Source organism: Ricinus communis, chromosome 10, assembly GCF_019578655.1.
Source record: "Ricinus communis isolate WT05 ecotype wild-type chromosome 10, ASM1957865v1, whole genome shotgun sequence".
Taxonomy (NCBI): domain Eukaryota; kingdom Viridiplantae; phylum Streptophyta; class Magnoliopsida; order Malpighiales; family Euphorbiaceae; genus Ricinus; species Ricinus communis.
In genome coordinates this window covers 5,102,610-5,120,512 of record NC_063265.1, presented here as the reverse complement: position 1 = coordinate 5,120,512, position 17,903 = coordinate 5,102,610, and the positions used below count along the sequence as shown (strand labels likewise).

At 30.6% G+C, this 17,903-nt stretch overlaps 2 protein-coding genes and 1 non-coding gene across 4 annotated transcripts; all 3 read right to left on the bottom strand.

Moving 5' to 3' along the window:
• Positions 1 to 1,028: 1,028 nt before the first annotated feature.
• LOC8279737 lies at positions 1,029 to 1,899 on the bottom strand. Its single transcript, XM_015728898.3, has 2 exons — positions 1,557 to 1,899; positions 1,029 to 1,459 (listed from the first exon to the last, which is right to left on the bottom strand). The coding sequence occupies exons 1-2, from the start codon at positions 1,697 to 1,699 to the stop codon at positions 1,324 to 1,326; spliced, it is 279 nt and encodes a 92-aa protein (XP_015584384.1). The 5' UTR covers positions 1,700 to 1,899; the 3' UTR covers positions 1,029 to 1,323.
• Positions 1,900 to 4,585: 2,686 nt separating this feature from the next.
• On the bottom strand, positions 4,586 to 4,667 carry TRNAS-AGA. The gene has a single exon. It is a non-coding gene; the product is annotated as a tRNA-Ser (tRNA).
• Positions 4,668 to 5,747: 1,080 nt separating this feature from the next.
• Positions 5,748 to 10,355, bottom strand: LOC8259340 (probable proteasome inhibitor). 2 transcript variants are annotated; one of them, XM_015728501.3, is made up of 9 exons: positions 9,906 to 10,355; positions 9,611 to 9,782; positions 9,337 to 9,492; positions 8,912 to 8,998; positions 8,199 to 8,276; positions 8,069 to 8,103; positions 7,838 to 7,913; positions 7,677 to 7,757; positions 5,748 to 6,456 (listed from the first exon to the last, which is right to left on the bottom strand). In XM_015728501.3, the coding sequence occupies exons 1-9, from the start codon at positions 10,078 to 10,080 to the stop codon at positions 6,384 to 6,386; spliced, it is 933 nt and encodes a 310-aa protein (XP_015583987.1). In that variant the 5' UTR covers positions 10,081 to 10,355; the 3' UTR covers positions 5,748 to 6,383. The 2 variants fall into 2 exon arrangements, with proteins under 2 accessions (XP_015583987.1, XP_002534452.1); XM_002534406.4 differs by having other exon boundaries at positions 7,677 to 7,754; positions 9,906 to 10,354.
• Between the last annotated feature and the right edge of the window lie 7,548 nt (positions 10,356 to 17,903).

Here is a 17,903-nt window from a genome sequence, read left to right as displayed (position 1 = left end):
TCAATTAATGATATATAAAATTTGTTACAAATATATATATAATAAATTACTAAAATATTTAAATATTTGTTTTTTAATATTTGATATTTTATAATATTAAGAAGCATAAGAGAATCTACATCTTTGTCCCACGCCCATTATTCTAAAGATTGTTTACTCCAATCCGTCCACTTTTAATTCTTTATAAAGAGGGAATAAGAAAACTAGTGTAACCCCTAGAGTTTTGATCAAACTCCTTCAACATTGGACTAGTCGACTAATATATTTATGAATATGTTTCCTCTTCATCAACTGTTAAAATTATTTTTCAAATAATACAAATTTTATTTTACTGCTATTTAATTTTAATGTATTGTAAAAGCTTTTTTAGTATTTTGTATTTTTGAAATAGTAACCCAAATATCTTAGCTACTCTTTTTTCTTATCTTCTCCTTATTTTTTATTTTATTATTGATTTACTGTTTTTTTTTTTACTAAGAGAAAGTCTGTCAATATAATTAATGTTACACATGACTGTTCTTATAACTCATTTTTCTAAAACAAAAATGTAGAAATTTTATTTTGTTAATTAATGATAAAAGAAATGTTCTAATTAATTAATTTCCTTGGTAGATGTTAAAGGTAAATTGTGTTAAGGATAAAAATTTCCTAATTTGATAAAATTTATTTTTCAACAAGTTTAATAACCAATAATAAGTACAAAGAAAAAATTAATCTTTTTTCTTGCTAATAATTATGTTGACTAAATTGACTACCATAAAAAGCTAATATAGAAATATTTTAATTAGACATATTCAATCTGCTGCTTGATCAATTAGTTATTTAATTCCATTAACTCATTGTATTTTATCTATATAAAATCTTTTCATATTTTTATGCTTAGAAAGAAGTTAAAATCAATTGGCTAAATATCTTCACCTCTTTTATTCATCATTTGGGTTAATGAAGAATTGAATAGTGAAGGATGTTATAGTAATTCATTAAACCACAAGGATGTGATAGTAGTTTTGGTCAAAACTTGGAGGAGCTAAAGTAATAATTAACCCATTATCTTAAGAATTAAGATGTGACGCATGAAAACCTACAAGGCCGGCCCATGTTTCTGTATCAGACATTGGAATACCAAAAACTTTACAGAAATGTTCTCTGAACTGAGTTTCACTATCAATATGAATTGGTAGGATCCTCAGTCTTATAAGTCTTTCTGGGAATTGAAAATGGCAAAACTTTGAACTTCCCTGAAAATATGGCTATATATATATATATATATATATACACACAAGCACTGCAAAGAAGAATTCGTCTATCAATTTTATAGCTATACTAGCCTATCTTCCAAGGAAGGCATTGAAGCTTACGGCAAGTTCCCTTCCATGTACTTGTGCATTCACCCTGCAGGTTTCCATCACAGCACTTGCAAACAATTCCAAGCGTTGCAAAAATCTTTGATTTGCCTGCAGAATTACATTTTTCACAAGGTAAGTAAAGAGAAGAAACAATAGTATTCAAGACTCATTCAGTAATTAAAAGATAATAATCAAGGGTATTACTTACTTTGCTCAGGAAGGAAAGAAAGGGTTCTTGCTTCTGTAATAATGGATTTTTGGGATAAAGAAACTGTAAGTACAAGCAGAAGCAGCAAAAGCAGAGAAGAAGACTTAGAAGACACAGTCATGTTTCTTTTATTTCCAGTAAGCATGTGGTTTTAAGAGATATATAATTTTTGCCAATCTAGGGAAAGATCAAGGCAAGTGGAGAGGCTTTTGGAGGTATATATAACACAATCATTCTATACAGATAATATAAAGGAAATCTTGATTGGTTAAATATAATATTAGAGAAAAATAATATGGTTATAATAAAATAAAATAAAAAATCTAGAAGGGTTGGCTCTTTCTGCTTGAATTCTTTGTGCTTATTAATTTGATTATATATAAAGTAGGCTTCTAGAGCCGACAAAAGGGTCGTGACACACGTTGCCCACTTGGTTACGTTTCTAATGGGTTGGAAGGTTCCTATCAGGATTCATGAACTGAAATTAACGTATGATAAAGAAAGCTACATCTACATGGGCTGTTTTGGCTTTAAAGTCGTTTGCTTAAGTTGGCATTTTGTGTCTTTAGTCTTTGCCTTAAATGAAACTTTTCTGCATAGACTTGAGCCTCAGGATTTAATTGTAAACTGGGCTAACAGAAGCATTTGGTTGTTTAGCTAAGACTTACCATACAAATGCACATACTGTTACACCTGAAATATATAACATTTTGTCTAATGATTGGATTTGAAAAAAATAAAATTAAGTCGGATATGCTATTTATCTCACACTTCTTACTGTATAATTTCCTGATAATTAAATAGTGACTTTTATATGAGCATCTAATATCTTTCAATGGTAGTTTGCACTTTAGGATTTGCATATAGACAAAGTTGCAAGCAATTGTGGTGGACAAATAACCTTTTTCCGACGATTAAATGGAAAATAAATACTAAAAGTCAGATGGGTATCCCTATCCATGGCGGGGCCAATCCTCTTTAATTTAGCATAACTTCCTATATTAGCATTTATTTCTTCTTTTTATCCTACACAATATAGATATCTACCTTTTTATACTCTTTATGAAAGCAAACTTGTATTTATCACTTTATATTTGTCATAACCAAAAAAATCTACTAGTGAGAAGATGAAAATTTAAATTTTTTTATCTTTTAAAAACAAACGCTTTTGCCACTATTTTTATTAGCATTTTATTTATAAATGACGTAGCAATTACTCACAATTAGAAAGATTACAAAAGAAAAGTAATAATAATAATAATAGATGGATTAGTTGAGTACAAGATTTTAATATGCATGTAGTGAAATTTAAGGCAAACTTACAATGATTTGTCTAGGGTAAATGTCTACGAGGGAGCTAAAGAAAGAATGGTGAAGTTGCTTATAAGTATGAATGAAGACAAAAGGTTACCTCAATGTATAATTTGCTATCTAATGTTTAATTTGTCTCATTTAAACTTTAAATATTTTTAAAACAGTTCAATTGAAATATAGTTTTCCTATTTACTCTTAGCCTATAGGGCATGGAGTCCATGCATCGCTTTTCTAATAGAGTTGACAATCAATGTTGATGTCCAAATTAATTCATTTTGTTGTGAGGTGTTGAATAGTGGTCTAACTTTATCTAAATGTCTCATTAATTATCAGATGTGAAATCTTAAAATTATTGTTTTCCTTTTTTCTTTCATTCACATCGTTCGTTTATAATATAGCGTGTATAGTCGATCTTTCCATATTACTGCAGAACCGCTCATTTTTTTAACGTTATTCGTGTACTTTATAATGCTTTAATAGTTGGTCAATGGTAGTTGCAAGTGTTAGAATTGAATTTGGGTTTAATTAAAATTGTTTTAAAAATTATAGGACAAGGTAGTTAATACGAATACTACTTTGAGGTAAAACTCAAGAGCTTATTCTGCTCTTTGATTGTGAATATATACGACTCTTTTACTTAAGAAAGCCTTGTAGACAGGAGTGTTCATGGATGAGTTTGGTACAATTTTGATATGACACTCAATCCACTTGTTATTTACACATTGAAAATTTATCAATATATATACTAATTTAATACAATTCATTAAATCAATAATTTTTTAAACTACAATTGAATAATTAAACAATAAAATTAAGAGTTGTTAACTTTTAAATTCGTATTATCACATACGAACAATAAATTAATATTAGCTGATTTAAGTGAATTCAAATTTTTAATGATGAGATAATTTTTTAATCACGGTTCATAACTACATATTTCTTTTTGTCGAAATAAATTACATATTTAAAGTTGTAAACTTGTAAATTATCTCTAAATTTTTATATTTGATGTTAAATAATAATTATGGAATCTATTTCAAATAAATTAAAAATATTATGTAAAAATAATTACAATAAGAAAAAAATATATAATGAGAGATGACCTATAAAAAAAAATGAGATGGTAAAATTGAAAGGATATTTTAGTATTATAAAATATATTGATTTATTAAAGTGGAATTTATTTAAAAATTCTATTTATTTTGTTAAAATTTAACTTAGTTATAACTAATTTTATAAATTTAATTATGTAAAATTTAAATAATTTTTAATATAACTAAACAAATAAAATTTAAATTTATAAATAATTTACATAAAATATTATGAAATTGATTTGACAAAACACAATATAATAATAGATAATTCCAATTCCTTTACCAAAATCCAATTTCAATAGAAAAATAATAAGAATAAAAATAGATGTAAGGGGTAAAGTAAATTAATTACGGATTGTTGCGGTTTAATTCGGATTAGATTAATTATCTTTTTTGGTAGAAGAATAAAGAAAATAGACTTCAAAAATGCGTAGGGGTGCTTAGACTTTTAACCTCCTTTTGATTTAGAAAATGAAAAGAAGAAAATCACATATATTTGGACTGGAATAGTTTGTGCATAAATATGTTTAATACATAATTGGACGCATAAAATATGGTTATCTAACTCATAAAGAGGAAAGGAAAAATGAAAAGCGGTTTAGTTTGTTTTATAACTGAAAAAGCGTGAGCGGCAGGATTCGAACCTGCGCGGGCAGAGCCCACATGATTTCTAGTCATGCCCGATAACCACTCCGGCACGCCCACTTGCTCGTTTGAGCTTTGGAAGTTAAACTCAAAAACCATTTTAGCTTCTACATGGAAAACACGGACTAACCGGCAGTCCAATAACTAATGGAAATAAACAGATTAGTAAAAAAGAAAGAAAGAGAAGAACAAATACACATGCGGAAAATAAAGAGAAAGAGGCCACTGAAACGCTGCGACAGCCATGTCTTCAGCTCATCAACGGAGAACTGGAGAAATGGATTACTCCCAACACTATATACTAATGTTTGTTTAATATTTAAATTTAACCAAAGTTAAAGTTGGAATATCTCCATAACATTTCCTAGTAAGTCTATATTTCCGAGAATCTGTTAGATATATATTTTAATTAATTGTTAACAATTGTAAATTATTTTCATGTTTAAATTATGTCTAAGTTGACCAGAAAATCTCTTCTTTTTTTAACAAGTTATATTCATTCAATTGACTGAAGTTTTAAATAAAAAATAAAATTGGAAAGGATCTAGAACCATAGGAGTTAAATGTCAAAAAAGTACATATAGATTAAATAAAAAATAGGTAATAAACTCGTTTTTAAAATTTCATATACTTGATTATTAATAAATAAAGCTCTAGAATTAAATTAGGTTTTCTAGATAAAATGATTGATTTGATAGACTTTAAACAATTAATAACTGAGCTTTCATAGATGATCAATCACTAATATAAAAGTTAAATTTTATTGTTTTGATAAATCCAACCAAAGAGAATCTCCCTTCTAGTCCTTTTAAATCTAATTTTAATTATAAGAAGAATCTCCCTCCTAGGAACTAATTATTAGTGTTTTAATCAAGATTTTAGTGTTTTGATTAAAATAAAAATTAATTTAAAACTTTACATAATTATAGTTAAATTAAATTTTAATAGAATAAATAAAATTTTTAGATAAATTTAATAATAATAATAATAACATCAAAATACTTTTTTTTTTAATTTTTAATAATTCAATTTTTACTTTTTCTTGCACATTTTCTTTCTTAAATAGAACGGTGAAATACGTGGAATGCCAATTACTAGTATAGTGTTTTATGAATGAACATCATAATCAAACATAACCAATAAATAAATAAATACTGGTATATTATCCTAAGCAAAGCATGAAAAGTAAATGCACCTCCAACAGTCATAGAATGCAGAAACAGAAGTCCCAAGGGTCTAGAATGACAGACAGACTGCCAAAAGGCAGCAAGTTCTAGAATAAACAAGACTAGTAATCCAACAATAAATGCCATGCAGATAAGGCCTGTGCATGAGTTTGTACTTCTGTACAATCGGAATGTTGAAGTTTCCATTTGAATAGTCCACCAAGGCATGCTTCACTTTTAGGCAGAATCCGGTCCACCAATGCTTGAAGAAAATGGTAGAGAAAATTGCTTTCACCAATACCCAGATCTCACTTTATTTTGGCAACATAGACAAACAGCCTGTTTTCTTGGTGTCCCATTTAATCAGGAAACTATTAAACGGTCATTAAAGATTATTGGTAAATCATGCTAAACAAGCGTAGGCAATTTCATGCAAATAAAGCTATTGAGAACGACATTTGCACAAAGTTAAAACCGTTAGTATGATATTCCAAAACTCCTATTGTATATACAATGTCTTCTAATATAGCACCGACGTTGAGAAGTATAACAGCCAAAAGCTCTATAAGTTCCGTACGTTTTTCCACAAGATTAAACTTCAAGCAACAAACTAAATGAAATCCGAACCACCCCCAAAATGCTCGAGATCTGGATGAGTGCCCCGACCAGGCCTTGGTCGGTTTCTGCAACAAAAAGACAAGGAGAACAGTGACATATGGCCAGTGTTTCATGTCACATCAAAGTAACTATTTTCAGCATGAGATGCATAATTACACAAATATATGTTCCATCAATCCAGCATCCTGAATGCGAAAATCTAGAAATATCTCTTTATACATATTTACATCCATGCACTATGCAGATGATGATTAAACTGATGAGGATATTGTCAAGCCAACAACCAACTTTATACACTTCATTTATGAAAACAAACATAAAATAGAACAAACCAGGGTCAGTCATTTTAAACATTCATCAAGTTCAAATTACCTAGCATTCACCCTCGTAAACTTAACTAAAGCCTAATTCCTGACAAGCCAAACTCAATCCCATCATCAGTTTACTTGAACAACAATAATTATGTCAGCAGCAACATAATTATGAGAAACTAAGATGCAAAAGAACTTCCATCAATAACACAAACACCATACAACATGGAATAAATGAAAGCATAATACCAGTTCCCAACAACCAATGATACAATGACAGCACTTTGGACAAATAAAACATTACAGTGGACAAAACAAAGATTTCAACCAGCAATTTGGATAAATAAGAATTTAATAACAAATTTAGTATGAAACTGAAATTTGTAAGAAGCTAATTGGATGAAGCAATATTAATACCAGCAGTCCATGATAATTCTATGCTGAGCTCATCAAGGTCACCACCTCTCAGAAGCTCACTTAAGAATGGCAAACACTTGAAATTGGTCTTTCAGATTATTCAGTTGCAGAACAGACCATAATGATCATTCAGCAGGTCCCCAACTGGACATAATAAAAACCCCACACCTACACACTTCACATCACCCCTCCCCTCCCCACTCCTTTTTTTCTATTTTGTCATTTTATGCCAACTATATCAGACCTTGTTATATACCTAAGGTTGCACATGGTTTGAATCATTTCATCTATATACTCGATCTATTAGCATTTATGCCCTCTGAAAGGTCAGACCAAGAATGATCACCAATCATCACTTTAGCTTCAGCTAAAGCTCAGATGTACAAATAGAAAGGAGCTTGAAGAAAAAATAGAACACACGCAGACATATATGCATAATATGAGGGAAAAAAGGTATGCTGGCTTCACTAACTTCATGTATAGTGAAAGAGGGGGCAAAGATACTCCATATCAACTAGGAAGATTAATTCAAATCTAAGAATAAGAAATCCATTTACCTGGCAAATCGGTTAGGCTCAAAGCCAGGGACCCCAGGTGGACCATAGGGATCAAAACGAGATCCTGGAGGAACACCCCTGCTAAAGAAAGTTTTTCATTATTAGTATCATGGAGGAAATAGTAACATAACAGACATACACACAGAGAGAACAGGACTCACGGTAGTCCACCAGGGAAATTTGGATTTCCACCAGGGAAATTTGGATCTCCACCAAACCATCGAGGATCATTAGGCCCTGTTTGCAGATTGAAAAAAGTCAGTGATGCCAAAAGAACTGTATGTGCTTTTGCCTCCTTTCTGTTTCTTCCTTCCATTTGATTTTCTCCCCAAATTTTCCAAAATATATCAGAAAGTTATGAATACTTATTTGCATTTTTTAGAAAAGAATACCTATAAGCATGCTCCCATCACCGACAAAGCCCCCCCTGGAAGAAAATTACAATTAAACATTATGTTTCATAGTGAACTGCAATTATTGAATAGAGTATGAATTACTAAAAAGCAATTCTTTCGGAAGTACCTTGTTGGATACATTCCAGCACCAGGACCAGGGAAAATATCGCTACCACGATTGGGATTAATAGGAGGAATTACAATTCTAAAAAGAAAGACCGGGAAACAGAGTGAGTATACACAACCTGAATGAACTGAATTTCCATATGCCAGATCAGACAGCTTAGCCATGGCAGGACCAGACCAGAGGAAACAACATAATCATGCAAGAAGGGTAAAGAAAAGGTTGTAAAACCTAAACATCAGAGATTTTCAAAGACAAACACAACTTCTGTCATCTCTATTTTCCCAAACATATAGAGTGATTTAGACAAATTTCTTATAATTCATATTCTTCCGGCAGATCATACTGCTTCTGTCATATTGTATGACTATCATGAGCATGAAGATTAATGAACTGTGCGAGGAATGTCTGTGGGATGCATTTTAAAAATCCTGGTTAAACACAAGAGAAATTCACATTTTTTTGGTGACCATCAACTTGTGTCCATGGATATTACCGATGCAAGTGTAGCAACATAGAAGATTTACAAAGATTGAGCAGCTACATTGTATCATAATAGATGCATGTTCAAACTAATGGTGAAAATACTAAAATGGAACAGAGGAAAAGGCGAGTTCACCTGAACAAAGAGTAAACTATTGGCAGATAAATTAGCAATACAACATGAAAGGGCAACATTTTCTACAATCAGCTAAAAAACCCAGAAGTAAGCATACCCTGAAGGAAGAATTTGAGAACCTATTGATTCAGGTCCAACACCAGGCTCATTTATGCCACACTTTGATCCATCACTTGTTCCTGACCTACAAAATTAATAGAAAGAACATGAGCTGATTATTACCGTACTTACCCTATGCGAAACTACATCTCAAAGGTGCTTTATGAGTGGTTAACAATATTGTATATGTAATTCAAATCAAACAACAGATTAATTGATTTGAGAACTTCTACCAAATTTGTTCCATCATCATACATATAGTATGGGACTCAAGTTTCAGTTTTGTTTAGTTTTCCCTTTCCCTTACATAACATACTATCTTAGATATGATTCTGTGTTCAACTCATAAAATTGAGTGAGTTAAATTCCATGAAATTAGCATCTAAAATATATAGATAACAAATGAAACATAAAAATAGTTACCCTGATTGATTGCTCGAGGAAGTTGGCCTCAAAGAAGAAGAAGAATCATCCAATTTAGACAAAAGGTCAGCATCTATAGACCGAACAAGCTCATCCAAATTCTTAAACTGATCTGAAATATTTGTTCCTCCATTTTCCCTGACAAACTCCCCAATCCTGCCAAACAAATCAATCAAATTCCCCAGCTTACCAAAATCCCGTTTCCATTCCATTAAAGTTAATTATTCTTTTTTTTTTTTTAAGGAAAAAAAGAAAAAAGAAAAGAAAAGCCTACCTGATTTCGAGATGAGCCGGGTCAGGCACGCCATCAGCCAAAGCATCAAGAAGCAAATTATCATTAATAACCAAACACTTGAGCAAAACTTTCTTTCCTCCTTTGTCAGGGTTTGCATAAACAAAAGCATATTCGTTTTCTGAATCATTCCATGTTTCAATCCCTACCTCTTCTACACAAAATTAAGAGTAAGATCAAACTTAATCAAAGCAGATAAAAAATTTAGTAATTTATAAGGAACTACGCAACAATAACAATAATAATAGTAATAATAATAATAATAATAAAGAGTTACCAGTAGAGGAAGTGTAAAAGGCGGAATCGGAGAAAGCAGAGGGACCAGTGGCGATTAGAACGTAACCGGCAGCGAGAAAAGAGGCGTGAACAGCAAACACAACTTTGTCGGGATTGTTTTTGAAACATGGCCTTGCGGCTCTAATTACTGCTATTACGGATTTCTCGTTAGTCATGATTTGTTTTCTGTGCGTGTGTTGAACTGATTTTGCTTCCAACTCAACGGGTACGGGTCGGGGTCGGGGTCGGGGTCGGGGTCGGTGTCGGTGTCGGTGACGGTGGTGGAGTTTTTTTGTTGTCGCGTTGGAGAGAATTTATAAGTTTGTATTGTTTGCGAGGAACAGTAATCTGAAATAGAGATACTTATTCCGTCGCGTTTTGGAAATGAACCTTTTCCTTCTCAGGTATCAGTAGCACTAGCGAGAGTTGGATTTCATAGAAATCTTGGGCCTGTCTGAACAATTTCCCTTTTTTAGGCTTTTCTTTTTCTTTTAAAAGGTTTTACCGAACAAAAAAGGAAAAAAAACAAATCTAGAGAACTGTAATTTTCATTCATAAAGAAATAATCTATAATTTAACTTTTTAATCTTTTTACTATTTTGTAAATTGATATATTTTTATAATTTAATATGAATATAATATTTAATTCTCAATAATAAAATTACTTTACAGGTAATTTACCATTCAATTAATTATCATAATACTTCTAAATATATTATAATCTTATTTTAAAAATTATTTTATTTATTGCTAATAAAATTAAAAAAATATATATTAATCTTATTTACCATGAATTCAATATAATTAATTAGATGCCAAATCACTTAATATGTGATTCTATTATTAAAAATAAATAATATTTTAATATTAAATTATAAAAATTTAAAATTTTTAGCTTATAAAATAGTAAAAATATAAGAAAACTAAATTACAGAATAATTCTTTGTCACGAGAAAAACACAGTTCCTTAAGTGCAGAAGCGCTAAATCATAAGACAGTTTTTTGTATTTGTCTAAAAAATGGACTTCAAAATTTTATCTTTATGATCTAATCTTTTTATTTTTGTAATCTAAAATTTAAAAAGTTTTTATTTATATGATTCTTTTTAGAACTGTATTATGGTATCCTTTTATTATTATGTTTATATTTTTTAAATATTTTTTTAAATAATAATTTATGACAATATTATGTTTATTCTTATTTCTATCTATTTTTTCATTGTCGTAAATATCTAAATAGTTGTTATAAATATGAAACTGCTATCCTTCTCGACGTCCTTAAATGAGTTTTTTTAATTTTATTTTAATTTTATCTTCATGTATTATTAGCTTTTTGGTATGTTATAGTAAATTTTTTGAAACGTATCTTTTCATTGTCATTAAAACATATTATTTACTTAAAAAATATGTAATATCCTTCAATTATGGACACTAAACATAAAGATACAAAATGAAAATGATAAATCTCTATCACTTGGTTGGTTGATGCAAGTTTTTATTACTTTTAATATTTTTGTCATAAGTCTAAATAATGAAAAACTATATAAATAAAAAAAATTAAAAATCATAAAAATAAAATTTTAAAAAAGTCATTAAAATATTTTTTTTTAAAAAATACTCGTATACCATAGATTTCCTTAAAAAATATGAAAAAGAACTAATGCTTTAATATCTCTTGCAAATATATTCTCTTAAAAAATTATAGAAATATGTCATATTCTCTAATTTTTCTATTTTATTTCGTGATTGATTCCAAAACTATTTAATAATATTCAACAACAATAAAATAAAATCTAAACTAAAAATTAAATAAATTTCTCAACTAAAAACAAGTCATAAAATAATAATATGTTTATAATTATCAATATTTGAGATCTAAATCGCAACAGCTTGTTGTATAAGATCTATGAGTTGAGAAACAAATAAGATATGGTAACAAAATTTGTATAAATTAATTTCATATATCCTTTTAGATTTTTGTACAACTTCTTTTTTGTTAATGTTGCTTTCATATGAATGCTTGATATATTTACAATAACATGTAACTATTATTTGAAATGCTAGTTTATAAAAGAAAGTTCTTGATAATGTATTTGATATTGAATGTCAATTTGAAAATTTGATAAACATTAATTTTTCGTATTTAGTTTTTGTTAAATTTTTCTTCTGCTTAAGTTTCTGCTTAATTCATGTTTGATTTCTACTGAGGTTATATTTTATTTCAGTTGAGTTCTTATTTGATTTATGTTGAGTTTTTTTTTTTTTTAATTTATGTTGAATTTTAGTTTATTTTATGTTTTGTTTATATTGAATTTATGTTTGGTTTATGTTAACTTATTTTATAGGTAAAATAAGCAAATAATGATTTATTTATTGTATTGAAAATTGATAAATTATATAGTAAACATTAAAGAAAGGATATGCACATGCAACATATTTTAAATAGATCAATTGTCATGCCATTTCGGTTATAATTAACAATGAGAAAAAGCTAAAAAAGAAGAGAATGATGGCTGTAAAGAAAGAGGAGCATTGAGGAATGAGAGAGAACTTACAATTTTTTAATGGCTGATGGTATTTAAAAAATTTAAAATATTGGTCATATGAAATGAAAAAATTGACTTAGCATAGATATTACAGAAATAATTACATCATCCTCCATCTAACTTATTTTTTACTAAAAGAGTAGTTGGACAAAGTAGTGAAATTAGACCTTAATCTAAGTAAATATACTATTAATTAGTGTGTACACCCACATTTAACATTGATTCAAGTCCAGTAAATTTGTCAAGCCCATAAAAAGCCTATTTAATTTGTATCTAAATTCTAAAGTTCATAGATTTTGGCTCGATCCATATTTTTGATCTATGAGTAAATTCTCAATCCACTAGCTAGTTGGTCTAATAATCCTTACGGATTATTCACATGTAAAGAATGAGGAAACAAGGAGGTAGAAAGTCAATTATAGAAACTTTTGGAAGCTAGAAGTTTGAGCAAAAGCAAAAAGTAAAGTAAAATGAGGTTAGGAAGTTAAGAAGAGTAAGAAAGTGGCATAAGAAAGTTACATCTTTATCATATATGTACAATGTGAAAGACAATAGTACATGCTCTCAAGGTGGGGAGTTAATTGAGAATTAAGCCAAGAATAAAGAATACTCCTTAATTATTCTACAGGCCATGAAAGTCTATAAATAGGTAAGTACCCCTTAGTTAGTAAAATTCAACCATTCAAATATCGAAATAAAACAGACTTAGAGTCAATAAACTTTATCTTTATCTTTATCCTTAGATTAGTTAAATAATCTTTAGTCAACTATCTTTATTTGTTAATTACCGTACGTCTAAAGCTTTCAAGTATTCTTGAACGATTAATTACTCTTGTAAGTCTTTTACCAATTGGAAAATTACTTGTATTAAATAGAGCTAAAAGCCTAATACAGTATAAAATGTCTATGTTTTTCATACAAAGCTGGCCTAGCTATAAAACAATGTAACAAATCGATATTCCAAATTTCATACATCATTAAGAGATTAATAAATCTAGGTGTTTTGAACCAAGCCATGGGCTTGAAGCCCATAATAACATCGGCTAAAGGTCTACAAGCAATAGAACATTACTAAAAAGCCTTTGAGATATCATCTTCCACATCCATATGGAGACTTCCATCGGTACTCCATCAAACAACTTTGCTCCGATCAAGGGCCATGGTGTTAGGCCAAAAACAGACAGCATGCACTGTAGGTTTTTAAACTTATACCATCAATATAATGGATAAAGAAGTTTCTAGCACAAATGATAGGAATATACTAAAGTCATTCCACTCAATTTCTAATCCTCAAAAAAGTATTTTCCCATCACAAGTGGTATAGAGTTGGGTGAGATTAGTAGTATTTTTCAAGATTCACCACCACTGTAGCTTTATCCATCTCACCAGCACCCTTTCCTTAACTCTTCTAGTCACCATTGATTGACGACATTTCATAGGATTAAAACAACAGGGATTCAGAATGTTACTGTACTAGAGTCCTTCCACCCAATTTTCCAACCCATAAAAAAGTATTTTCTCATCACAGGTGGTGTAGAGTCGGGCGAGATTAGCACTGTTCTTCAAGATATACCACCACTGTAGTTTATCCATCTCATTGGTAGCCTTTCTTAACCCCTATAGCCACCATTGATTTACGACATTCCATAGGATTAAAGACAGTAGAGATTCGGGATGTCACCCTATAAGATTGAGCCCAAACTGATGTAATCACAAAATGGATGACTAGCATATCAAAATATAGAAAACTGGCTAAAGAGAAACTACACGGTATATAAACATAATAAACACAAAAATACTGAAAAGAAAGAAGTGACGGGGTAGGCTTCTGGTGGCTAAAACCGTCCGAAGCTACCCTTTAATGAAAACCTCAAGGAATAGTCTTCAAAATTTTATTTTTACAATCTAATTTTTTTGTAATTTAAAATTTAATTTTTTTTTTACTTGTACGTCTTTTTTTTTCCAGCTGTATTGTGGTATCTTTTTGATATCATGTAGATATTTTTTTTAATATTATTTTTCTCAAAAAATTTATGACAGCATCTTCATTCTTATTCCTATCTATTTTTTCATTGTCTTAAAAATCTAAATAGTTATTTATAAACACAAAACTTAGAGAGAGAGAAAACTAGAATAAATCGTAAATATTTTTTACTTTATACAATAAAATTTCTAAAATTTTCTGGTTACTGTTTCAACATTATATTTATTATACTTTTTTCCTAAATTTATATGATTACATAATCGCTTTTAGCTTATAGTACTTTAGCTATTAATTTTATTCCTTAAACTCATTTTTACATTTATAGCTTATTACTGCATATTCACAACTTATTTTTTTACATCCTTAACTCATTAATTAGCTTTATATAGTAATTTAACAAAATTATATTAGCTTATAATTAACAACTTAAGATAATTTATATCCCTTTACCTGCATAATCATATTAGATTAGAAATCAAACGGTCGCATATTTTATATTTATTGCATCCATTGCAACAATTAGACATATCAATATTGTTTAGTTTGGCTATTATACACAGTATATTAGATTTACGGAGAAGAATTGCATTAAAAAAAAAGATCCGATAAGCGTATGGGTAGTTTATTCAGTACGATAATTTGTTGCATTGTTATGGGTCTGTGAGTTGTGATGAATCGGGGAAGAAGCATCTTAAATTATTAGAAATACAACTAAAAATCCAATTCTAGGGAACAACATCTCTATTGGGTTTATCTGTTTAGTTGTAATCTCGTTTCTTTTGTTATATAATGTTAGTTTTTGACTTAAGCGAAGTTAAATAACTAATTTCAGGCTCTTGAACAAGAATTTGGTAAGCTGTTTAATCAATATTTATGGGAGCCCTCTCAAGAACATTGTTAAATAATTACAAGAGAAAATCCCTAGCTGAGCCCCCCCCCCCCCCCCCCCCCCCCCCCCAAAAAAAAAAAAAAAAAATCATTATTTCTGAAGCTTTAACTAATAATCTATACGTATGTTTGAAAATTATGAATTACATAAATTTTCTTGGGATGTTCATTTATTTACAATTGAAATGTCATGGAGCTCAAATAAGAATAATAATTGTTTCTTTGGGGTTTTTTATGTAGAAAAATATGAACCTGATAGAGCAAAATCACAGCTAATAATTTGAGAAAATAAAGATAAAGAAAGACAAAATACACAATAGAACACACAGATTTACGTAGAAAATCCCTAAACAAATTAGGGTAAAAACCACGGGTAAGAATAAAAGAATTTTACTATAAGAGAATAATAGGAGTTACAAACTCTCTATTTATAAAGGAGAAAACATTAAAATTCTCTCTTTATAATAGGAGAAAAATAATTGCTTAACTCTCTAATATTTTTTTCTTATTTTTATAGAATAACAAGGTGAGGCCTCTATTATATAGGCTTGGAAGGTACCTCAACATTGTTAACTTAGCAATGTGGGAGAAATACTCCTCAAAAATTAATAACTTAACAATGTGGGAGAGATACAAATCCCTAAATATCAACAATCTCCCATTTGAAGATTTGATTGAGGATCAGTCAGATCTTCACACCGTTCTTTCTTCCTTACCTTTCCATGCTGCTTATACTTTTATCAGGCCACTAGAGGATTGACACCAAATAAATTTATCAGTGTTAACTGTCTTCGTCAAAAAATCTACTAGGTTGTCTTTAGTATGAATTTTTTTCATATCCACAGTGCCCTCTTCCACTTTTTCACGAACGAAGTGATACTGGACTCGTATGTACTTTGACTTTGAATGAAAAGCTGGATTCCTTACGAGATGCAAGGCACTCTGACTGTCACAGAACAGAGGAATATGCTCTTGTTCGTGCCCGAGTTCCTCCATCATCATTTTCAACCATACTGCTTCCTTACTAGCTTGTGTAGCTGCTACATATTCTACTTCTGTTGTTGATGTCGCCATAACTGACTGCAGTTTTGATACCCAGCTCACAGCTCCGCTAATAAGTGTGAACACATACCCTGTAGTAGATTTACTTTTATCAAGATCACCTGCATAATCTGAGTCAACATATCCTCTAATAATAAAGTCTGATCCTCCATAACACAATGCAACATCTGAGGTTCCCTTAACATATCTTAGGATCCTCTTTACAGCATTCCAATGCTCTCTGCCAGGATTCACCATGTACTGACTTACTACTCCCACTGCATGTGCAATGTGTGGTCGTGTACAAATCATCACGAATATTAAACTCCCCACTACTGATGCATACGGTACTCGAGACATTTTCATCCTTCCTTCTTCACTGCTAGGACTCATACTGGAGGATAATTTGAAACTAACAGGAAGTGGGGTAGAAATTGACTTACAATCTTGCATATTGAAGTGTCGCAAGACCTTCTTCAAATAATTTTTCTAAGAAAGCCAAATTTTCCTATTGTTTTTGTCTCGGTGAATTTGCATCCCTAGAATCTTGTTTGCTGGTCCCAAGTCCTTCATTTCAAATTCCCTAGCCAACTGTGCCTTTAGTTCTTCAATATGATCTTTGTTGGGGCCTGCTACCAACATGTCATCTACATACAATAGTAAGATAATAAAATCACTTTTACCAAACCTCTTGAAATATGCACAAGGGTCTGCATTAAGTCTGTTGTATCCAAGGCTCATGATGAAGGAATCAAATCTCTTATACCAACACCTCGGCGCCTGCTTTAAACCGTATAAAGATTTGTTCAATCTATAAACCAAGTTCCGCTTTCCTTTTTCTTCAAAACCTTCTGGCTGGAGCATATAAATTTCTTCCTTAAGATCTCCATGAAGAAAAGCTGTTTTCACATCTAGCTGCTCTAGATGTAAGTCAAATGTAGCACACATCGCCAAGACTACTCGAACAATTGTTAATCGAACCACAGGGGAAAATATTTCGTTGAAGTCAATCCCCTCCTTCTGAGCATATCCTTTCACCACCATTCTTGCATGAAACTGCTCCACTTGATCATCACTATTTCTTTTGATCTTAAAGACCCATTTGTTGCCAATGGCCTTTCTTCCTTGTGGTAGTGGCACAAGCTCCCAAGTCTTGTTCTTATGTAGAGCTTCCATCTCTTCTTGCATTACTGCAATCCACTGAGATGCATCTGAACTGCTCATTGCTTCTTGGAGAGTTGATGGCTCCCCTTCCTCAGTTAGAAGACAGTATGCGACATTGCTGCCTATATCATAATCTTTCTGCTCTCAGTTGATATTGCTGCTTTACAGCACAATACATTTCCATCATCCGAAGTGTATGCCACATTCCCTTGAGGATTGGAATTCTTCAAACTCCAACAATCCTTCTTCAGGTGACCTTTCTTACCACAATGGTAGCATTTATAATTCTTCTTACTCTTTGATTTTGGTCTACCAAGATTATGACTCCCATTTGGGCCACGTTCTGTTGATCTCCCTCTCATCACCATCAAGGCTTC